The sequence below is a fragment of the Phyllostomus discolor genome, chromosome 7, assembly GCF_004126475.2.
Source record: "Phyllostomus discolor isolate MPI-MPIP mPhyDis1 chromosome 7, mPhyDis1.pri.v3, whole genome shotgun sequence".
Taxonomy (NCBI): Eukaryota; Metazoa; Chordata; class Mammalia; order Chiroptera; family Phyllostomidae; genus Phyllostomus; species Phyllostomus discolor.
Genome location: NC_040909.2, coordinates 37,647,348 through 37,671,643, shown reverse-complemented (window position 1 = coordinate 37,671,643; position 24,296 = coordinate 37,647,348). Strand labels below are relative to the sequence as shown.

Here is a 24,296-nt window from a genome sequence, read left to right as displayed (position 1 = left end):
TGTAATCTAAGAATGGAAAAATGGTTCCTTCACATCATAAAATATAAGTAGGTTTAGTAGATATGACCAACCTGAACCACACAGGCATATAACCAAGGCTTAACTTTCTAAATAAATCAGGCCAGACGGAAATCGTGCTTCATATCTCACTGTAATGTCAGTGTTTACAATGACACATTTCCTGCCCACATCAAACCCCTTTCTGAGCTGGGTACTCTTCGCTGTGCTCTCACAGCATCCTACACATGCATCGTTATATGGGCACTAATCTCAGTTGTCCTGCAATTACTGGTTTAAACAGCTGCCTCCCCAGAAAACTCGGGGGGAAGAAGCATACTGACAGCATTCAACCTGGTGCACTGCACACAGTAGGTACATACTGTGAGTGTACAGGTCCAGTGAATGTAAGACGTGTGCTTAAAGAATTCACAAGAGACTGCATTAAAAAAAAAGAAAGCATCAAATTTAATTTAAATTTAAAAATATCAGAAATTGTCTGAAAAAAATCAATGGAGCAAATCAACTCCCAAAAAAGAGGGGCTGCATCTTGGTGATCACATTTGTTGGAAGGGTTAGAGAAAAATAAAAATGCCGTTTAGCTTAAGAATGTGTAGGTTATGTGCAAACCAACTCATTTTAGGAGAAGAATCCTTGGTCATTTCTCAATATCAAAATTTACGCAGGTTTCTCTTTTGAATATCTTCTACATTTAAAGATGCAATCATACAAAGTCTCCTAATTTCCACGTAGTATAAATTCTTTGTTTCAGCCAACTCTCAACGGAGGCGCAACCAGCACAACGCCATCTCCGCGGACAAAGAGCATCGGGATATTCCGTTTTGTTGACTGGAAGAAAAAAAAAAAAGAACAAAACACATTCATACAAATATTTAGTAGTATTGTTTGTTTGGGTTTGTTTTTTTTTTTACAAGAGAAATCTAAAAACAAAAAACAGATTCATCATAACGCAAATAAACTGATTAAAAAACCTGATCACTTACCTTTGTAGCACAAAAAACCAATCTATTAACTGTGTGCTTTTCCCGGAACAATAATGGGGCGGCAACTGGAGCTATCCACCAAAATCCATTCTTTTCCTGGCACACAACTAGATTGTATTTCTCATGCTCCCTTGCAACCAAATACAGCTATGAGACTGAGTTTTAAACCAGTGAGAAGGAAACAGAAGTGACTGACTGATCCATAAACCCCCCCACAAATTTCCCTCTATGGTCTTCCGCTGCTGGCAAACCCATGGGATGGCAGAACCCTGTGACAGAGGAAGCCTGGGCCCCTGGGGCAAACATCTGGAAGAAAGCCATTACGCTGACCTAAAACTCCACTCAGGACCCTTATTGTGCTGAGCCATTAGATGTTGCTACCGCACTCATACACACAAAATGGATACCTTGGGATGTTAGCCTAGGTGTCAAGCCTCAGGCAGTAATAAAAGTCATGGAATGTTTGAAATCCTCTTATGCCTTGGCAAACACATGGTAAAACTGCAATGACTTGGAAAGTAGCCCCAAGACCTCCCCAACCTATAGGTTCTGGGAAAAGAGATTAAAAAAGCCCTCAGTAGGTGCTGCTGTTAGCCTGACACACTTAGCAAGGAGTATAAGAAAGAGACAGATTCAGGCAAAGAACCAGCTGGTGTTCAAGCAGAGATTACAAGACATAGAATTCAAAGGGTTAGAAAAGCCAACTGTTTTTAGACCCCAAACTGTAGACATAAGCAGGAAAAAGCTTTGAGGAACAAAGCCCAGTAAAACTCCCTTTAAAACAAGCAGCCTTGAGGCAAAGATCAGATTAAGGGTACCGCTTTCCTACCCCAACTCACTCTGGCAAATGGCCTCAAGGTAGTGAACAGTAATTTGAGGGACAGGAATACAGGTGAGACAGTATTAAATAAAGGCATCTAAAACCTAGATGCCTAGGTCCAGGAAGAACACTGATTGGGAAACCTGGCCCATAGAATTAATTGGAAGTAACTAGATCGTAATCATGCAAGTCCTAATTTTTAAAGAAACTGCACTGCCAAAGAAACCACAGCCTGGATTAAAATAAAGCCTTTGAAGCTCTGCACCCCCCAATTTGGGTTGCAAGATTTAGCAAATAAAAATAGAGGTCACCCAATTAAATTTGAATTCTAGATAAACAAAAAGAATTGCTTTAGTGTAAGTATGTACCAAATATCGCATGAAACACACTTCACGTAACAAATGGATCTCTTGTACTACTGGGACAGGGAAGAGGCACACCTCCCCAGGGGATTCTCAAAGCTAAGGACAGATAACTGCTATATGTTCCCATTCTTTTCTTTACCAAAAGGGTTTTTATGGTGGATAGCCTGTCCCTGCTTTGCTTCAGTGGATGTGGGACGGGCAATGGCAATTAATTCATCCTTTCTAGCCTACAGCAATCTGTACCACAAGTGCCCACATGTAGATCTGACAGAAAACTGCCGATCATGTGGAGATCCCAGACTCTGAAAAGGATGTCCTGCTTACCTCTTTTGGGGGTGGAGGTGAGCGTGTTCTGTGTGTAGGAAGTAGGGTTCTGCAATACTCACTCTTGTTGGTCTTCACAGAAACTAGACAATCACAGTCACAAAACTCAATATAGCCATGCTAATACCGGTGTGTGCAGGTTCCCAGGAATCTCAGGTAGGAAGGTAGGAAGACAGTGTGCCAGCCAGGCAGCATACTCGTGGGAGCTGTTAAAACACTCCAAGGACTCTTCGCTAGCTCCCCAAATGGAGCCGCCCTGGCTTAACTGTCCTAAGCTCCACATGGGAAGCAGTATCGCATAATAGTCCCACAAATGTAGCTTCACAGTCACTAGAGGGGCATGTACATTATAAGAATCACATCACACTCAGGGAAGCTCAAAGCTATAGGCTAACAGCACTCTGCGGTTTTTCAACCAGCAACCACTCTCACCATAAGCAATGTTTCCTAGTAAAACAGCTGGCCTTCCACTTACATCATGTTCCTAGGGAAAGAGAACTGGGAAGGATCATTTTCCCATGGAGATATTTTTTAAAAAATCCTATGGTATACAGATATTTAGTTGTCAAGAGAGCAGACTATGGCAGTAATTACTAGCTTTTCATAAAAATTCCTTTTTCTTTCCTTCTTGGATACACAATTAAAGTATATTTCCCCGGCTTCCTTGCAGTTGGGTACGATCTTATCACTGAGTTCTAGCCTAAAGAACGTGAGAAGATAAATGTGGCACTTCAAGGCCAGGTTCATAAAACTGCCCATGAACATTCCTCCACTTCTTCTTGCTTCCAGAGGCTGGAGGTGAATGACGACAAAGAGAGGATGGTAGAGCTACCAGATGGGAGGAGCCGGGTTCCTGAATGACTATGTGGAGGACACCTGTCTGGAACAATTATGTGATCAAGAAACAAACTTGGAATGGAGACAACTGTACTTGAACAACAATAAAAAAAAGTTAAAAAAATAAATTAAATAAACAAACAAACTTGGGGAAAACAAACAAACAAACTTGAATTGTGCTAAGCTATTACATGTTGGGGGTATTTGTTACCATGGTGTAGCCAACTTGTCTGTAAAGGTAAACTTTCTTTTCTTTCAAAAATTTTTTATTGATTGATTTTAGGGAGAGAGAAGGAGGAAGAGAGAAAGACAAACATCAATTTGCTGTTCCATTCACTGGTTGATTCTTGCATATGTCCTGACCGGGATCAAATTCACAACCTTGGTATCTGGACGACACTCTACCCAACCGAGCTATGCAGCCAGGGCTTGTAAGGGTCATCTTCCAACACCCTGAGGTGAGTTATCCACCCTGAGCTATCTGTTTATAGCATCCATCAGAAGACCAGGCTAAAGACAAATAATTTTTGAGAAAAAAAGGGGTTCAGTGTGTAAACTTACATTCTCTAGGTAAGAAAAGAATTCTATACAATCAGAATCAGAAAAAAAATGTAGTGGATCTTGTAGTAATAGCAGTGAATTTCAACCAAAATTTAATATACATACATATACATTTATGTGTAGACTACATGAGTAAACTTTAAGTTTAGTCTCAGGTTGAATCAACTAGTTTTAAACAGAAAATAGTTTATTTCATTGCCAAGGACTGCAGACCCAGGCCTTGCCACCTGTCATCTTTAGGAGCGGGGGTGAGTGGTTGTATGTGTTCTCTCATCCCACCATGTGTCAGGTAGGATGACAGGCACTAGACGCAGAGATGAATAAAACATGAACCTGTCCTCCTAGAATCCCCATCCTAGAAATGAAAGTAGAGAAAGCATGAATTTATCCTACAAGAATTACTAAGAAAAAGATAAAATTATTCATGGCAGGACAGTGTGTTAGCAAAAGACTAAAAATGTCTACCTTGTCCATCAACAGCAAAATAGTTAAATAACTTATGGTACATCTATACAGTGGAGCACTGTAAAGCTAAAACCAAAAGTATGAAGAAGCTACATATGAAAATGGAATAAAGAAACTACATATGAAAATGGAAAAGGCTCTGAGATAAATTAAGTTGAAAAAGCAATATGTGAAATAGCATGCTATTTTAAAAAAGAGGGGGGGAGAATAATCCATTAGCATTAGCATAAAGACACTGAGACACTGAGAATTCTCAAGAAACCAGTAATAATGACTACCTCTGGGAATGAAGGTAGAAAGAAAATATAGGATGGGGTGGAAAACTTTTTTATTACATTACTTTTCATGTTTAGTGACTTTTAAACTGTGTGACTCTATTATCTACTCAAAAAATTAAACTGAAAGCAATCTGAAGTGGGTAAGAAACAAAATATGGTATGTGTTAAGTATTAGTGAGATATATGTGTGTGTGTGTGTGTATTGTAAAGAGAGAAAAGTTCCTTCCATATGGGGGAGTTGGCTTAGAGTTGCTCTGTCCAATACGAAATTTGGACAGGTGGTTGAAATAAAATTAAAATTAAATATCCAGCTCCTTAGTCACGCCAGCCTACATTTCAAGTGCTAAACAGCCACATATGGTTTGGCCACTGTATCGAGCACTGGAGAGTTAGAGCACTTCCACTGTTGGAGAGTTCTGCTGGACAGTGGCCGTCTGGGGAAAGGTCTGAGGGAAGTATCGGATGCTGTCTAGAGGCCTATAGGCGAAGGTCTGCAAGGTGAGGGAGGATGCTGCAAGCAGAGGGAGCTAGGTGGCTCAGTTCCAAAAGGGCAACAACATCCCCAGGAGAAACCGGGGAGTCAAAGCACGAGGCGTTTGCTTAAGGAAGGTGGTAAACGTGATAGCCAGTTGAAAAGTAGGCCGGGGCCCAGTAATACAGACAGACCTTTAGCAGTTTACAAAACAGAGACCCTAATTATGCAGGGCTGAGAGCAAAAAGTGAGATTGACTGCGACCAACCTTCCCATGAACAAGTCAGTACTCAAGTTAGTTATTCAGAAGTCAATTATCAAGTATGGAAAAACGCCTATATGGTCTGTGGGTGTCCCTGTTTTGGTTATGTTGATATATTCATTTGTGATTTCAACAGAGGAAAGACAGAGAGAAAAACATAAAATGGGTCCAACTGAGGAAGCATTTAGTCTGATTTCCTATCTAGGAGAGAAATACCAAGAGTGTAGTGGTTGTTTTCCATGTTGCTGAATAAAACTGATCATAGGTATTCCCCATAATATCACTGTCTTTCCTTTCTCTGTATCTATAGTTAATATATATTTACACACTATAAGGAGAAATTATCACATATATATCTAAAAATCCTGCAAGGTACTATTGTTTGTACGAGAAAATAGACCTTCTGTATGGAAAATGACATACTATACTTTCTAGAGAAGGAATGGTTTTTTCTTTAACAGTCGAAATGAGAAAAGTATTTTCATTCATCCAAACATATCATTTTTAATATTATATCTAATAAACATGACAATGCAAAGAAAAAGTCTCATTAACTAAATAAACTTTGCTTCTCTTCTGCAGCTGCATCTCTGGGAGCTGCAGAGACCATGTGCACTCAGCAGTGCGCACAGTGGAACGACTCTCAAAGGCACACTCATGAACCTTAAAGGAGGTCAGTGCCGGCTCAGAGAATCTGTTACATACACTCTGCCCACAGACACACATGTGTCAGACACACAACACCTTCAGCTTCAGGAGGAACCCACTGCAAGCTGACTGGAATAGGGACAAGAGAGGTAGATCCGTGTCAACTCACCACAGATCTAAAGTGAGCAGCACTGCTCCTCTCTCTATAAAGAGACACCACAGTTGAGAAGGATTAATTTCTGTCACAAGCAGAATTCAAGACAAAAGTATGAAAATGTTTATGGGGAGTCTATTTTCAAGGTGAAATTTTTAAGTTAATGTTACATCAAAAAAGCAGAATGTAAATTGCATATTCTGCCTGGGTGGTTCAGTTGGTTGGAAGGTCATCCCGCAACCAAAAAGGCTGCGGGTTTGATTCATGGTCAGGGCACATACTTAAGTTGTGGGTTTGATCCCCAGTAAGGGTGTATACAGAAAGCAACCAATTGATGTTTTTCTTTCTCTCTATCCCTACCCACTTTCCTCTCTCTCTCTAAAATCAATAAAAACATACCCTCAGCTGAGAATTTTAAAAATTGTTAAAATTATATATTCTATATTTCATCAGATTGAAGACATCATTTGTAAACTTCAGTTCAGCTAAAAAAGGAAAAATGCTTCCAATTAAACTATGACACAATTTCTTCCCAGATCTCATCTGTGAAACACAAATGCATTTTAGAGATGCTAAAATGTAAGAAAAAGAAAGTGCATCTTAGAATTGCTACATTATGATCATGTCCATGTTAACTGAAAAAAAAAAAAGCAACAAGAAAGACTGAAACGAAATATAAGAAAATATTTTCAGTGGATATTTCTGGTTAGCGGGATGGGTAGTTTTTATTTTTCTTATATTGTTTTTGTCTTTTCTAAAGTCTCAGTGAATATGCATTATTTTTGTGCTCAGGAAAAAAATACATTTTTTAAGTGCAAGGGATTAAAAACTTCTCAATTTATTTCCATTGAGACCAACAGAGACAGACTATGTGAGGTGTTTCAACATAAAAGGAGTTGAATATTTTTTACGGGAAAACAACTTCCCAGAGTAGCTGTTCAGGGATCTTGTTAACATATCACCTGACATGAAAAAGTTCTACTGATGAAATCTTCTCTGCTCTGAACAAAGATAAAAGTGACCGTTACATTTGGTAACAGTTTGAGCTTTTATTTGCCCCAGATGTCTTACAAGAGGAAGTTCCTATTTTTGTCTCAGAGGCCCTACCACCAAAACCTGCCAACATGACCACCTACCCTTTACCTGCAAGGGATTTCATAATGCTTTTTGGCTTGAGAGGTCTTACAGTTTTGTCTCTAGACTGGGAATCATGTCTTAGCAGAGAGCAGGATGTGGGGTCTTGTCTCAGCCAGGCAGAAAATACTACTGATAGCTGTGTTTTCATAACACTTCTAAAATGTAAAAAAAAAAAACCCTGTGTTTTACAAGCTTCTTTGGTATTGAACACCCTAATACTAAATTCAAGTAATACTTGTATAGTATACTAAATTCTAATATATTTATGTCATCTCTGAATTTATCTAACTCTTCTCTAGTTAATACTTTCTTGGGGCAGAGGTTCTCCAATTTTAAGGTGCCTTAGAACCACCTGTTTAACAGCTTGTTAAAACTCTTTCCCCGGGATCTATGCCTAGAGATTCTCACTCAGTAGGTCAGGATTTGGCCCATGAATATGCATTTCTAACCCAATCAAGAGGTGATGCCAATACTGCTGGTTCAAGAATCACCCTCGGAAAAACAAACATCACAGGTCTGCTTTCTGCTATTATGTAGCAGCACTTCCTTCTGGTTTCCTTCAAAGTTGTAGCAGGTGCATCTAGTTCTAGGACACTAGGTTTAGTGAAGGAGTCTGTGCTCCCCAAAACAACTGATCTAGTTCATTCAAATCCTTACTCAACTGATAATATTTCTGAATGAAAAAAGTTCCTTCCCTCTTGTCCTGGCTGGTATGGTTCAGTGGATGCAGTGCCAGCCTGTGAACCGAGAGCCGCCTGTTTGATTCCCAGTCAGGGCTCATGCCTGGGTTGTGGGCCAGGTCTCCAGTAGGGGGTACGTAAGAGGCAACCACACATTGATGTTTCTCTCCCTCTCTTCTCCCTCCCTTCCCCTCTCTGAAATAAATAAGTAAAAATCCAAAATAAAACAAAAAGGTTCTGTCCCTTACCTTCAATGAATTCATTTCTTCCATAATGATTCTCCATTGATTCAATTATAGTTTTCTGGAGACCCAGGGAACAAAAATGAACACGGCAGCATTTTCCAAGGTAAGCAGCTTCTGTGATTGCCCCCAGTGATCCCTGCCTCCTGGTGGTTATGCCCTTCTGTAATCACCTCCCTTTGAGTGTGGCTGAAACTTGTGCCTTGCTTCTAACCAATGGAATACTGCAAAAGCTATGAGATGTCACCATCATGATAGATAGTAACTTCCATCTTTCGAGCCAACTCCTCTGCTGGGTTCGATAAGGCAAGCTACCAGGTGGTGGTACAGGCCAACATGGCAAAGAACTGAGGCTCTCAGTCCAGCAACTTCATGGAGCTGAATCCTGCCAACAACCACGAAAAGTGAGCTTGGAAGCAGATCCTCCCCAGCAGAGCCTTCAATGAGACCCCAGCCTTTGTGCAGCTTGTGAGAGAGACCCTGAAGCAAATGACCCAGTTAAGCTGTGCCTAGACACCTGACCCACAGAAACTGTGAGCTAATAAATGTGTGCTTTTAAGCCACTAAGTTTTGGGGTAACTTGTTATGCAGCAGTATGTATTCTTAAGACAAGTACTATGGTTATATAAGTTTGGGAAATACTATACAATTTCACAGAGACAGCAATGCAGATTAGGTTTAATCCAGGCCTAGTTCACTGGGCTGTTAGAATTAAATGTGGTGCATATAGAATGGATAGCACAGTGCCTGACACACAGCAGGCATTCAGCAAATGTTAGTCCTCCAACCTCACACACTTCCCTTTGTCTACTATTAGAATGAGTAGAATACTTTCTCCTATCTAGTGCATACTCCCCTAGATATTTTGCCTAATTGTTCATGTTCAAGGAACCTGAAATTTTTCTGTGTGCTAGGCACTTTACGAATTAGATTTAAAGCTCAAAGCGGCAGGGACCAAGCATGCCTGCCAGATCCTAGAGATTTACGTGACAATCTCTTGTATTCAATCTACCCGTGTTAGCTCAGCAAGAACTTAAGTCCTAGCCTACCAATATCGAGATATCACTGTCCACCAATTCCATCAATGATTCTAAGAGCTCCAGCTCCTAATACAAAGAGCCCTGCAGGCTTTGAAGCCAGTTAGACATAGGTTTGAAATCCCTACCATATTTTTTCCTAGTTGAACTTAGTTTCTTCAGCCAGAAAACAGGAATATCACTGACCTCAGTGTTACTGGGAGATCAAATGTAAAACACACAAGGCTTTGGCACACAGCAGTTATTCAAGACATTAATTTCCTTCACCCACCCCTCTTTATTCTCTTCCTGAATAAGTAAATATTTTCTCTATCTTTTTTTTTGTTCTCACAAAGTATTCCCTCCAAGTTCAATTTGTGCAAGTGTTTTCCCCTAACATTATTTAGTAGAGAACTCAGAACTAGAGATTTTTACATACCTAAGAACTAAGAGCTCGCCCTGGCTGGCATAGCTCAGTGGATTGAGCCCGGGCTGCGAACCAAAGTGTCGCAGGTTCGATTCCCAGTCAGGGTACATGCCTGGGTTGCAGGCCATGACCCCCAGCAACCACACATTGATGTTTCTCTCTCTCTCTCTCCCTCTAAAAAATAAATAAATAAAATCTTAAAAAAATGCCTGTTTAAAAAAAAAAAGAACTAGGAGCTCATTGTCCCCTTGTTTTTCAGTTGAGGAAGCAGTTATGGAAAGAGGCTGACTTACTGTTACAAACCATAACGTTGTCAAATCTTGGAAAAAAAGACAGACATCCTCAAATAAAATTAATAAAAAAGGTAAAATGTTAACAGCCTGATAAAAGTAGTTAGCAAATTATATACCACAAGTTGAAACTGGATTAAAATGAATTCTTAAAATGTAACTTTTTCATCTGCTCATGCTATATCCACTTCCCAGTTAATTTAAAACTTCACTGATAGTACACACTGTGACTCTCTCAGACTGCACTTCGTTACCTCCACTCCCTCCCGGCTCCGTACTCCTCCACCAGCCTGACCACACACTCACTGCCTAGAGACAACAAGGCACTGCGGGGAACAGAATGAATGTCCTGGTCTCTGCCATCAAATAGTTCACAAGATGAAAAGAATATAGAAAGGAAAAAGTGAGTAAGATCTGTGTCAGCTCAAAGTGCCATGGGTTAGAAAATACAACCAAAGGAAGAAATGACCAGAGGAAGAAAGAAGATCAAGATGGTCAGAGAAAGCATCACAAAAGAGGTAGGGATGAACTGGTTCTTGAAACAGGCTTTGTGGGAAGAGACAAGACAGTCCAGCTAGGTAAAATATTATGGGAAAAGACAGACGTAGAACGGTAGAGGGCACACTCTAAAGGCAGTCAACTTGGCTACAGTCATCAGAATGGAGAATGGAAAGTTACAATCACACTATGGAGGGCCTTAACCTAGCCTGAACTTACACTTTGCTCTATAGGCCGTAGAATGCCTTAAATAAGTCTCTAAGCATGACTGTGATGAATAAAAGCAGTGTTCGAGGACAATTACTGTGACAGTCAGTCACGTACAGGCTAGAACGGAGGTGCACACAAAGAAAAGTGCCTGAGCTAGGGTCATGGTGATAGAAAACAAAGCGATGACACATATCAACATGAACAAGGAATCAAATGACCAGTGAGAGTGAAAGGGAGATTCAGAAATTCATGGTCTAAATAAATGAGCAAATCATAAACAGAAGCAGGGAATTTTTGAAGGTAAAGGACACCAGTTTAGTTTTAGATATACTAGAGTTGAGATAACATCCACGGAAGAGAATTTTCAATAAGAATGTTGGAAGAGCAAAGCTCAGAAAAGGAAAGAAACTGAAGACAGGTTTATCCACATTTATATTGGCCACCTATCACAACCTGCTGCCAGCTCTCCATGCACCAAACTCAGTGCATCCTATTATAATCCTGGGAGGCATGCCCAGGTACTGGCATTTTACAGAGGAGGTCCCCAAGGCTTAGGAAGTTTCTATAACTTGCCCAAGTTCACATAACTCATCACTAGCAGCCAGGATTTCAACCCAGATCTATTAAGAGCCCACGCTTTTATGCTGTACTGATTACTGTTATAGACTCATGGCTTATAAAATAAAAGCTACTAAATTATATCTTTGAGGGGAAAAAGTGCAAATAAAAAAAAGCAAGCCCATGTTCAGAGAGAGAGAGAACGAAAACTAGCAAAGGAGTCAGGGGTGGTGGAAGATGGAAAGCCATGATAAAGCAGAACTACAAAACCAACAAAGGCAAACATTTGAACACTTACTATGTATCTCTGCTAATCTGAAGGCTGTATTAAGTGGGTCCTATTACCACCCCCACTTTACAGAGGAGGAACTCAGTCACAGACAAGTGGGTAATTTGGTATAACTACACAGCTGGCAAGCAAGGGAGTCAAGATTTGAATCCAGGTTTAAACCACTATGCTCTAGAAGGACCCGAGACTGCCTTCCCAATACTTACAAGACTTAACAACAAACGTGATTTTTTATATTTGAAGAATAAAATGTGCCAATATTTGGAAGATCTGTGTAACTCAGTGAACTAATATGTTCCAAATGACCAGTGCTTGATGTTATAAAATCACAGGTATAAAAGATCCATTCGAGGTGCAAGGTAGACCAATGAATTTGCATATAACAAAAGTACAAAAAGTTCAATAACATGGCTTCACATTCCACACTGCAACTAACCTTTAAGAAACCACCACTCTTGAGTTTGAGGATAGCACCAAAGGCAAGTATCCACAAAAAATACCCCCAACTATCTATCTGTGAGGTTGAATTTTCTTCAATTATAACATATCACAACACATACAACGCAGGAAAAAAAGTGAGAAACTAGATGTAATTAAGCCACACAATAAATTTGCAAAAAATGTGAAACAAAGACACTTTTCACTAAAAATTTTGTTTTAGAAAATAGTTATTGTTCGTAAGAATGCTACTTATGTTAACATGGTAGGTTTATTATTTTTAATGTGTTAATAAATATTTTTAAATTTCTCAGTTTTAGTTTCTATTAAGTATTGATAGATCAAATCCACATCAAACAAAAGAACATTGTCGGTATTATTGTTATATATTAGCACACATAGGCATCTTACACTGTCATATCTTATTGAATCCTAACAATCGTAGGAGGTTAGGTGGTAGTATTCCTGCTCACCAATGAGGAAATTAAGTCTGCAAAGTTAATTCCTTGCCCAGCATACCCCAGGTAAGTGGCCAAGCCAGAGCTAGAAACCAGGTCTGTCTGACTCCAAAGACTTTGCTTTTAATTGCTACACTCCACTGAGTCCATAAGTAGGTGTCAAAAGATGACAGGCTTTCCATAAACGTTAAGCTATTGGATGTTAAGAACAATTGGCATTTTAAAAACAGTAAGTAGAATCGCACGACTTACTTTATATATCTCTTCATATGTTTCTTCATCAATTTCTATAGTAGTCACAGTTTCTTCCACATCTCCCAATATCATATTTAAATGTTGATCATAAGCCTAAAATGGGAGGGTAAGGAACCAAAAAATTTACGAAATTAAGAAACAATGAATGGGGCTTACAATATGCAAATGGCTCAATTACAAGTAACACATAGTACTTATACCACAAGACAAATGCCATATGATCTCACCTATAAGTGAAACCTAATCAAAACGAACAAGCAGGCAAAATATAACCAGAGACATTGGAACAAATAACAAACTGACAGTAACCAGAGGAGAAGGAAAGGGGGTTATGGGGGAAAGGGGGGAAGGGCCATCAGGAAGCATGTATAGGGGCAAAGGCAAAGGGGGGTAGGATCGAGGGTGGGGCTGGGGGAAATGGAGACAACAGTACTTGAACAACAATAAAAAAAAAACTTATACCATAAAGTTTACTTGCAAATAAAAAATAATCTTGGGTTCCAGCCAAGATGGAGGCATAGGTAGAAATGCTTCACTTTCTTGCACAACCAAAAGCAGGATAACAACCAATTTAAAAACAATAAACAACCAGAACTACCAGAAAGGCAAACTGCATGAAACTCCGGCAACCAAGGAGTTAAAGAAACAGTCATCCAGATTGGTGTGCTGGCACAAAGAAATATGGCCCAAATGAAAGAACAGAAAAAACTCCAGAAAAAAGGTGAAGCGATGAGGAGATAAGCCAACCTATCTGATGCAGAGTTCAAAACACTGGTAATCAGGATGCTCACAGAACCAATTGAGCTCAGTCGAAAAATGAAGAAATAAATGAAGACTACACAAAGTGAAATAAAGCAAAATATACAAGGAACCAACAGTGAAGGAAAGAAAACCAGCACTCAAAGCAATGTTTTGGAATAAAAGAAAGAAATAAACATCCAACCACAACAGAATGAAGAAACAAGAATTCAAAAAAATGAGGAGAGGCTTCAGAACCTCCAGGACATCTTTAAACATTCCAACATTCAAATCATAGAGGTGCCAGAAGGAGAAGAATAAGAGCAAGAAATGGAAAACTTATTTGAACAAATAATGAAGGAAAACTTCCCCAATCTGGCAAAGGAAACAGACTTCCAGGAAGTCCAGGAAGCTCAAGAGAGTCCCAAAGAAATTGGACCTAAGGAAGCATACACTAAGGCACATCATAATTAAATTACCCAAGATTAAAGATAAGGAGAGAATCTCAAAAGCAGCACAAGAAAAGGAGACAAGTTACCTACAAAGAAGTGCTCATAAGATTATCAGCTGATTTCTCAAAAGAAACCTTATAGGCAAGAAGGGGCTGGAAAGAAGTATTCTAAGTCATGAAAGGCAAGGACCTACATCCAAGATTACTGTATCAGCAAAGCTATCATTTAGAATGGAAGGGCAGATAAAGTGCTTCCCAGATAAGATCAATTTAAAAGAGTTCATCATCACCAAGCCCTTATTATATGAAATGTTAAAGGGAATTATCTAAGAAATAAAATAAGATAAAAAACTACAAAGAGTAAAATGACAACAAACTCATGACTATTTACAACTGAACCTAAAAAACAAAAACGAAAACAAAGCAAACAACTAGAACAGGAACAGAATCACAGAAATGGAGATCCCACAGAGGGTTATCAATGGGGAAGAGGAGGGGAAGAATGGGGGGGTAAGGTACAGGAAATAAGAAGCATAATTGGTAGGCATAAAATAGACAGGGGGATGTTAAGCATAGTATAGGAAATAGAGAAGCCAAAGAACTTACATGTACAATCCATGGACATGAACTAAGGTGTGGGGGGAATGCTGCCGGGGTGGGGGGGGTACTGGGCAGAGGGGGGAGAAAAGGGAGAAAACAATTGGGACAACTATAATAGCATAATCAATAACATATACTTAAAAATAGTAATAATCTTGGTGAATAAATATACTGTTTCATCAGAAATCATTTCCAATAATAACTGAATTGACATGATAAAAATACAAAACTGTTTAAATGGCCAAAAATTAGTTAAAATAATTTGAAATTATTTTTAAAGTGTTCACCCTACTTTTTATCCAAGGCACTTCCATCATTTATAATAATTAATTATAAAAATAACAAATTCACCAGGCTTTTTTTTTAATCCTCATTCTAGGACTTTTTTTCATTGCTTTTAGAGAGGAAGGAAGGGAGGGAAGGAGAGAGAGAAAGAGAGAGAGACAGAGAAAAAATATCAATATGAGAGAAAGAAATATGATGGTTGCCTTCTTATATGCACCCTGACCAGAAAATGAACCCATGACTTTCTGGTCTATAGGACGATGCCCCAACCAACTGAGCCACACTGGCCAGGGCTAGGCTTCTTTCAATTCCATCTCTAACAGTGTGGAAATAAAATTCTTTGTTTAATTGCTAAGATGATGGTATTATAGTCTCCTAAAGGCATAGGGCACCATTATTCAATCCTCCCTGTCCTAAACTAAACACCATAAGGTAGTGTAAGTAAAGCAACACTCCACCCATTTATAACCTAGCCAGAACTAACTGTGTATGGCACTTGTGGGCTCAACCAATAAATGCTGCAATACAATGTTCAGGGATGTCCTTGATCTGAACTCCAAAGCTCATGCATTTTCCTAGAAGGTGAACCTCCAGGGGGCCTTATTCAGAACCCACTAACTTTGCTTACTTTTAACAAAGTGTTACATGGTTTACTAGCTCACATCAAAATAAAAGTATTCAATCCACCACATGGGGAACTGCTAGGCAGAGCACACTAACAGCAAAAATCTATAGATTAGGGCCAGAAAAACAAACAAAAGGTTTGGTTTGGGGCTGTTTAGTATAGAGGCAATATAATTTCTATATAGGGAACTTAAGAAGCTTCAAAGAAGGAACAACTATAAAGGACACATGGACAATAACAAGGGGGGTGGAAACAGGAGAGGGTGGTGGGGTGGGGAGGGGTGGGGGGAAAGTCAGAAAACTATACTTGAACAACAATAAAAATCAAAAGTATTAAAAAAAAAAAGAAGCTTCAAAGAGTTAAGGCAGTATGTCTATCCCAGAGTATCTCTCCATGTGCCACTGACTGGCACAGGTGATTAAACTCAGTTCTGTCTTTCTTGGCAAAGTTGCTACTATTTCATTTCCTGGGATTCCTCTTCCCCTAAGGCTATCTGTATATTAAGACTAATGTCTCCCTAGGTCCTTACTTCTTTTCCAAGAATAGCAGGTTCTTTACTTTTAGGTTTTATGGGAGGTAGAATCATAGTACTTAAGAGTGAGGCTGAAGCCAGACTGCCTAGGTTCATAACCTGGCCCTCCATTTATTGACTGTGTCACCTCATGCAAGTAACTTCACCTTTTTGAGCCTGAGTTTCTTCAACTATAAAACAGGGATATTTAGTATCTGCCCTCATAGGGTTGTTACAAAGATTAAATGGGATATGTATTAGATACCAAAACATTTGGAATAATTAATGCTCAATAAATTTTAGCTATTTTTAGTCACTTTAGGGTAGAATGGCAGTAATAAAAACAATGCAATCTGGAAAGTAACACGTTAGCAACAAGAGGTAAAACCTTTAGTTTCTCTCCCTGAATAAATGGATCCACTTCAAGGCACCAATCCTATAAAAATATATGCAGATACACAAAAAATGTACAAAAATGCGTGTTGCAGCATTATTTATAGTAGCAAAAAATGGAAAACAATCTAAATATCACTACTGCCATATAAAGAATTCCATGTAGCTCCCGGTCAAGATGACAGCACAGGTAAACATGGCACTCGCATCCTCCCGCCACATCAAAATTACAATTAAACTACTGAACAACCATCATTCAGATCTACCCAAAATCTGGCTAAACAGAAGTCCTACCACTAGTAAATTAAAGAAGCCACATGGAGACTGGTTGGAGGGGCAGAGATGCTGAAGGGGGTGTTCCCACACCCACGTGTGGCAGCAAAAAAACAGAAGGGATACGTTGGTTGCAGATGTCCCCCCAAGGAGAGGAGCAAGGGGTTCCAGACCCACACCAGATCCCCAGGCCCAGGATTCTAGTGCTGGGAAGAAAACTTCCCCTAACTTCTAGCTGTAAAAACCAGCAGAAAGTGAGACTGAGTGAGACGAAGGCTTCTGGAGTCCTGGGCAATTCTTCTTAAAGGGCCCACAGACAGAGTTACCTGACTCACTCTTTTTTTCTGAGCTCCAGCACTGATATAGCGGATTGAATGGCACCAAGAACACATGGGGAAGAACTGAAGTATCTGGCATCAGAATGAGAGTTGGGGAGGGCAGTTTTCTACCAGACAAAAGTGCTGGTAGAGGCCATTGTTCATTTGATGAGCATTCCCCCCAGAGCCAGCAGGCTGGTGCCTTATCTGAGACTCCATCAACCTGGCTAACACTGTTTACCCGACCCTGTTCATTCCCTGAGGCCTCACCCCACAAAACTTGGGGGCCCATCCAAGCTGTTTCCAGTGCCTTTTCCATACAAATGGCCTGTCTTGGCTCATGCTTTAGACTTTTCTAAAATCTCTCAAATAAGTGACATCTGGCCTCAGCTGCCCTGTACCTCTCACTAAGTGGCCCCAGGCTTGGCACTAGCAGCAGCTGGCAATGGTCTGCAGCTTGGCCTCTCCTGGGTACCTGCAAGCCCAGCACAAACAGCAGTCGGCTGCAGATTGCTATGTAGCTCAAGCAGCATGGGCCCGGGCAGAACACAAGTGGTTACGGACCTTCACCTGAACCTTCCAGGAGGCGCCAGAGCCAGCACTCCCTGTGGGCAGCTATAGACCATGCTGAACACCACTGTGGTGTATCACCACAGTGATACATTCACAGGGCAGATTCAGCAGGCATCAGAGCCCTGCTAAAGTAAGTCCTACTCTGTTGGGCGGACCCTTCCAGCCAGTCCTCGCAGACAATCCGCCTGGGGAGTAAATCCCATTGATGTGCCAACACCGATCAAGGCTCAACTACAACAGGAAGGGGTACACAGCTCACATGGGGTTGGGGGAACGCAACTGGCGTGCCCAGTTTGGGTGATGAGGGAGGGCTGTGTCACTGGACCCTACAGACACCTACTACATTAGGCCACTCTACCAAGCCCTGGAGACACAGCAGCTCTACCTAATACACAGAAATAAACACACCAAGGCTTCCAAAGTAAGGAGGCAATGAAACGTGTCCAAGTAAAAGAACAGAACAAACTCCAGAAAAAGAACTAAATGAAACAGAGACAAGCAATCTACTAGATGCAGAGTTCAAAATACTGGTTATATGGATGCTCAATGAACTTAGGGGAAGAGTAGTTGAACTCAATACTTTGATAGCATACAAAGGAGATGGAAACCATGAAAAAGAATCAGTCAGAAATGAAGGTTATAATACCTGAAATGAAGAATAATTTACAGGAAATCAACAGTAGAGTAGATGAAGCTGAGAATCAAATCAGTGATTTGCTATATAAGGAAGCAAAAACACCCAAACAAAAGAGCAAAAAGGAAAAAAAAGAACCACCCAAAATGAAGATAGTGTAAGGAGTCTCTTGGACAATTTCATGCATACCAACACTGACATCAATGGCATGCCTGAAGAAGAGAGAAAGAAGTTGAAAACCTATTTGAAAAAATGACAATAAAACTTCCCTAACCTGGTGAAGGAAATAGCCATCCAAGTCCAGAAGTGCAAAGAGTCCCAAATAAAACGAACCTAAAGAGGCCCACACCAAAACACAGCATAATTAAAACACGAAAGTTAAAGATGAGGAGAGAATCTTATAAGAGGCACCAGAAAAGCAGTTAGTTATCTATAAGGGAGCCCCCATAAGACTGTCAGCTGATTTCTCAACAAAAACTTTGCAGGTCAGAAGTATTCAAAATGATGAAAAGCAAGGACCTACAACCAAGATTACTCTACCCAGCAAAACCTTCATATAGATAAATAGCTTCCCAGATGAAAATTAAAGGAGTTCATCACTACCAAACCAGTATATGAAATATTAGTCTTCTTTAAGAAGAAAAAATGATAAAAAATATGAACAATAAATACTTACCTATCAACAAATGAATCTAAAAGAACAAAATAAAGAAGCAGAACAGAAACAGACATATACAGAGAATATTTTGACAGCTGTAATATGGGGGATGGATGGAAAAGGTGACAAGATTAAGAAGTACAAATTGGTTGTTACAGAATAGTCATGAGGATTAAAGTATGGCAATATAGTCAATAATATTCTAATAACTACATACGGTATACATCTCAAACTAATACTGTAAGTCAACTGTAACTGAAATATAAAAAATGACTTAAATAAAAAAACTCCATGTAAGCATTGAAAAAAGTAAGGATTTATATGCGGTCATGATCAATAACTTCCAAGGAAGATTAAGTGAAATAGAAAGGTGCTCAAAAATATTTATAGCAAGATCCCATTCTTTTAGAGATGGTGTATATAGTGCAAACATATACATATGGACATAAATATAAATATATACATGTGAATATACAGAAAAGATCTGAAAAACCAGAGACCCAGTTTTTAATAGTGGTTACCAGCAGAAGAAATGGGATTTCACCTTTTACTCTACATACTTCTGCGCTGTTTAATTTTTTTCCACAAGAAAACACAGATCTATGTATATGTCAGTAATTTAAAGAACATTTAAATAAAAGAATGGAGACACATTATTTGCAAATAGAAGTAAAAAAACTAAAGAACAAATTCAAATTTCTGTTAGGAAAAAATGTTAAAAATATGAATAAATTAGTTTTGACTTACAGAAATACAGGTGACCTTCCACCTTGCTATGTTCTACATTCAAAATGCTCTTCCACAGTGGACATTTTCTACATTTGAAGGGCATGAGAGTAGGGGGAGATGACAAGAAAATCATCTGATTTCAAGGTAATTTAATAAATTTACTTACATGTAATCTACCTCGAAGTTCTCTGTCATTTCTCATTTTCACATAAATTCGCTCATCCAGGCTGAGCCTGATTAGATCCAGGGGCTCTTCTACGGTGTTGGTAGTTTGTTGCTGATAAAAGAAACAGGCTTAGTAATATAATTACTAGAGAGAATGTAGTGCTCAAATCAATGCTATGCTGTGTGCCTGGGCAAATAACCTAACACCTCCATGTAGGAGTCTCATAGTTTGTAAAATGTGGATTACAATAGTACACACCTCATACTGCTTGTTGTGAGGCTTAAATGACACATGAAGAGTACCTAGCACAAAGTAAATGCTATCTATACAAATGAGAGCTGAAACACACACACAAGGAGTTATACAGCAACATAATGACTGGACTTTGTTCCCTGAAAATCCAAACTTCCTGACCCAATTTCAGGGTATAGGGAGTCACTGTCAGGGATGTTAGCCTTATCTCAAATATCATTTAGTAATTCAAAAATATTCACTTAATGATTAGTACACACTAGCCAGATTGCTAAGCAGAGATGGAGGTTTGAGGGAAGATTATGAGTTCAGTACAGGGCAGGCTGACTTTAGGGTGCCAAATGGCCAATAAGAAAAATATATTCATCAGGCTGTATAGAATACTGGCCGAAAGCACTGGTTTGGGAGTCAGGCAACATGAGGGCAACTCCTGACTCTGACATTTATGAATCAAGATTAAAAATTATGCCATCTCTAGTTCTGAGTTTTCTTGGCTATAAAATGAGGAAGCCACAATCTTCCCTTCATGATTCTTAGGATTAAATTAGCTAACACTTAATGTATTTAAAATAGTATCTGGCAAAGAGTATGTATAAATGATTGTTACTGTTTATATTAAAGAATATTTGGAAACAGGTGTCAGATCAGGGCCAGGATGACTTGGGGTCATCCATGTGGATGAGATAGATGGTTGAAGGCAGGAGAGTTGATAAAATTATTCAGAGAGAGCTTCTTCAGTGAGTACAGGAAGCCAATGGAGGAAGGTGACTGAATATTACAGGCTCTACAGCCTTAAAAGGCTAGGTGAGAGGAGGAAAAAAAAAAAAACACTGGACTCAACTGGTCCCCATCCCTAGTTCAACCGGTGTTTGTTAAGGACCAACTAGGTTACAATGATACAGAAGTTACTCCCTGCCCTCAAGGCTCATTCTAGTCCAGGGAGGTATATAAATAATTATAATGCTATAAGAATACACACATGATAGAGGCCTACTGCTCCTTTAGCTTGTCTGGGGTGCCCCCTCTCTACCCTGACCTGTAGCTTTAAATATTCCTTTGCAAAGAAGCCTCCTTGATCACCCAATTCATTCACTCAATAAATGTGCTGAGTGTTTCCAGCCCTGTTCTAAATCCCAAGGACAGGAACAGTGCACAAAACTCCTGTTCTTAAGAAATGCACATTCTGGGAGGCAGGAGCAGGAGACAGACATTACATAAAGCTTGCACTTAATATGAACGAATAACGTCATGAAATTAAAAAAAAAAAAACAGACTGGGGACAGTTCTATTTTATGTAGGAGGCCAAAAAAGTCCTCTTTGATGAGGTGAGATTTCAGTAGAAATTGTGGCCTGAGGCACAACGATCAACAATCTGAGGAAGAGTATGTTGGGAAGGAGGAAGAGTAGGGAGAAGCCTGTAGGACTATCAGTTCTCCTGTAAACCAGTTCCTTGTTTGTTGTCTTCATACCACATCTCAGTTTCTACATATCGCACATATTTGCGTTTACTTTTTATCTGTCCTCCACAGTACAAGATCCAAGTGGGGTCAATGTCGGGGTCCTTGGTGTTTAGAACCGTATCTAACCATACAAAGCTGATGTTCACGAAGTATCTGTTGAAGGAGTAATAACTGTAGCGCTCAGTAATGACAAAACTCCGTAACTTTATTATCACGCTAGTAGAATCCCGACAGTTCTGTGAGGCACGCATGGAGAATTCCCATTCTGTAGATAAAGGTGAAACTCAGAGAAGGGAAAGAGCGGGAGGAGAAACTAGTTTTCAGGCGGACTTCTAAAAAGACTTCCCGGCCTGAGGCAAAATTCAAAGCCGTAACGACCCAGAGACAAGCGGCAAGATAGACTACCTTCTATGAACTTGAAGAAAGCAGCCCTAGTATGCAAAACCGAACAGGGCCAGCTGGGCGTGAGGACGCCGCTATCCTACGAGCAACTCAAGAAGCACTCACCTGGTCCACGTCGTCCGCCATGTTTCAAACCCTGCGCCCTTTCCCGACTCTCGCGTTATCACTCGAGCCTCCCCAAGCTCGGAAACGCGAGAACGCCATGCACCGGAAGTAAAAGTCTGTTTTGCCCCTTCTAGCTTCCAGCAGTTTGCATTGCTTATTAGAGGCGGAACTTCGTCTTGGGGCGTGGCTTAGGATATAAAAGACAGGGGCGTGGTCAGGCATCTTCCCACCTCGGGGCGTAGCCGGACCTCAAGCGGCTTCCCGCAGCCTCGTGCGTCACTCGAAAAAGTAGTTTTGCCTGGGCAAGATGGCCCGGAAGCGGGCCGTCTGCAAAGAGTCGAGTGGGCACGAACCACGCAGCCAAAAGGCCAAGGGTAGGAGCACTGTCCGGCGTGAAGAAAAGGAGGCAGGTGAGAGCGAAGCCAAGCTGGGCTTAAGGGGGAGACGCTGAAGGAGATCCGGCAGCAGGCCTTGGGTTCGGGGAGTGGGGTGATCGACCCGGTGGAGATGTAGAGCAGAGGCTGCGCCGCGCACATCTTTGCTAAGGAGCGGACGTTACCGGAGGCAGGTGTTTGTGCTGCTTCCGGCTCCTCCCCGACGTCGCTCTGCCTCTGTCCTCAGGCAAGGAATGATGCTCTCTGAGCGGTTACTAACCACGAACTTCCCCTGCTATTCTCTTTTCTGGTCTTTGTTTCCCACAACATAAAGCCCGACCTCCTAGTAGATGCAAAGGGCTGAATAGAAAAGGGATTTGCAGCTGTTTGTGTCCTCAGAAAACAGTGGACCAGGACAATCAGTGCTGTTATTGTGCTCACTCCCAGAATAATATCGTCAGCTAAAGCTCACCCCATACTTTCAGATTTGGATCCAACCTGACTTTACGTGGATATCAGATAGGCTTCTTATTCTTATGTTTGTCATGGGCAAAGCAAAACTCTTGGTGTTCCCCTTTCAACTTGCCTCTTCCCCACCTCAATAAATGATCCCATCACCCACTAGTTAAAGCAAACACCTCCTTTTCCTTAAACGCAAACATCCAGTCCATCAGCAAGTCCTATCACTTCAATCTCAGAGCTATATCTCATTTCTCCACTTCTATTTATTTCCATGACCCCGGCCCCTGCCCAAGCCATCACTTTGTTAGTTGAACGACCACAGTTGCCCCTTTACTGGTCTCCCTATTCCCATTCCTCCTCCTGCAATAAATAGTTCACACAGCAACCCAAGTGATGATCTTAAAAAAAAATCAGATCATAACATGCTCCTACTTCAAACTTTCTGTGACTTCCCATTGCTCTTGACACAAAATCCAAATTCCTCATCATAGCCTGCAAGTCCCTGCATGATTTGGCTGTTGCTACCTCAATAATCTTGTTGATTTATTTGCTTCCTTTTTGATTGCCCATGTTACTAGAATTTAAGCTTAAGAAAGCATCTTATTTTTGCTATTGTCTCACCCCACATATACTAAGTGCTCAGTAAATATTGTTAATAATTGCAAAATGCATGCTGTGGAGAGATTAATGAAATAACTAGGTAATGGATTAGACTAGATAACCAACAGGGGTGCAACATTTGAATATTTTCAGAGTACCAGCTGTGTGGTATACACAAACTAGGTGACATGGAAGATTGAGATTTCTTGGAGGAGCTTAAAGTATAATAGTGTTGACATTTACAAAAATACCCAAGGCAGAGTGTGATATCATGGGAGAAGATACAGGGCTTTGTGGCTTCCAAAGGAGTAGTCAGGTGTGACTGAAGATAGTATTGGGAAATGCTCTCTGAAGGAGTTGATCTGTGACTTTAAGGTGGGTAATTTAGCAAGAGGCTGTGAGAGTGGGGGTGGTATGCTAGTAAGAATTCTAAAAGGAATGTATTCTGAATATGTGATAATTCAAAAATTAAAAATCTTAATCTGGCAGAACTGCTACCTGCTTGGGTAGCGTTTCTTTCAGCTATACACTTTACCTGGGCACCAGCTTGGTATAGCTCCACATTCAGTCATTATACGCACTTGGAAAAATTATTTTAGACAAATAATTTAACCTTTCTGAACCCTGTCTGTGAAACATAATACTGTCTTGCAAAGTGGTTGTGATTTTTCAGTGAGATAGTATATACAGTTCTTGGCATGGTCCATGTTAGGTAGTCAGTTGGGCTAGCTCATATTAGTTCAGTTTAAATGTAGGTAAGGATGTATCCAAGCTTAACTCGTACTCTGCTAGCCAGCCCTGGCCGATGTGGCTCTGTTGAAGCATTGTCCTGGAACTGGAAGGTTGTGGGTTCAATTCCTGGTAGGGCACATACCTAGGTTATGGGTTCTGTCACCAGTCTGAGCGCATATGGTAGTCAATCAATGCTTCTCTCTCGAATTAATGTTTCTCTCTCCCTCTCTTCCTTGCTCTCTCTCTCTCTAAAAGCAATGGAAAAAATGTC

General features: G+C 40.3%; 2 protein-coding genes across 3 annotated transcripts in view; one reads left to right on the top strand and one right to left on the bottom strand.

Moving 5' to 3' along the window:
- Nucleotides 1-443: 443 nt before the first annotated feature.
- Nucleotides 444-21,986, bottom strand: LSM3 (LSM3 homolog, U6 small nuclear RNA and mRNA degradation associated). Its single transcript, XM_028518434.2, has 4 exons — nucleotides 21,858-21,986; nucleotides 19,639-19,749; nucleotides 12,683-12,778; nucleotides 444-846 (listed from the first exon to the last, which is right to left on the bottom strand). The coding sequence occupies exons 1-4, from the start codon at nucleotides 21,876-21,878 to the stop codon at nucleotides 766-768; spliced, it is 309 nt and encodes a 102-aa protein (XP_028374235.1). The 5' UTR covers nucleotides 21,879-21,986; the 3' UTR covers nucleotides 444-765.
- A 59-nt stretch (nucleotides 21,987-22,045) lies between these two features.
- XPC (XPC complex subunit, DNA damage recognition and repair factor) overlaps nucleotides 22,046-24,296 on the top strand; it is a 41,726-nt gene continuing 39,475 nt past the window's right edge. The window contains exon 1 of one of the 2 annotated variants that reach the window (XM_028518663.2): nucleotides 22,046-22,267. In XM_028518663.2, the coding sequence (XP_028374464.1) occupies nucleotides 22,165-22,267 (103 nt within the window). In that variant the 5' untranslated portion in view covers nucleotides 22,046-22,164. The remainder of the gene's footprint in view (nucleotides 22,268-24,296) is intronic. The other variant, XM_036030744.1, reaches the window with a different exon arrangement.

What these genes read in the sequence shown, in the direction of transcription:
- LSM3 (XM_028518434.2), bottom strand. Translation starts at nt 21,878, where the DNA reads ATGGCGGACGACGTGGACCAG. An exon ending in AACTTCGAGGTAGATTACAT is followed by an intron (nt 12,779 to 19,638) that starts GTAAGTAAATTT and finishes CTCCCATTTTAG; the next exon opens with GCTTATGATCAACATTTAAA. An exon ending in CATATGAAGAGATATATAAA is followed by an intron (nt 847 to 12,682) that starts GTAAGTCGTGCG and finishes TTTTTCTTCCAG; the next exon opens with TCAACAAAACGGAATATCCC.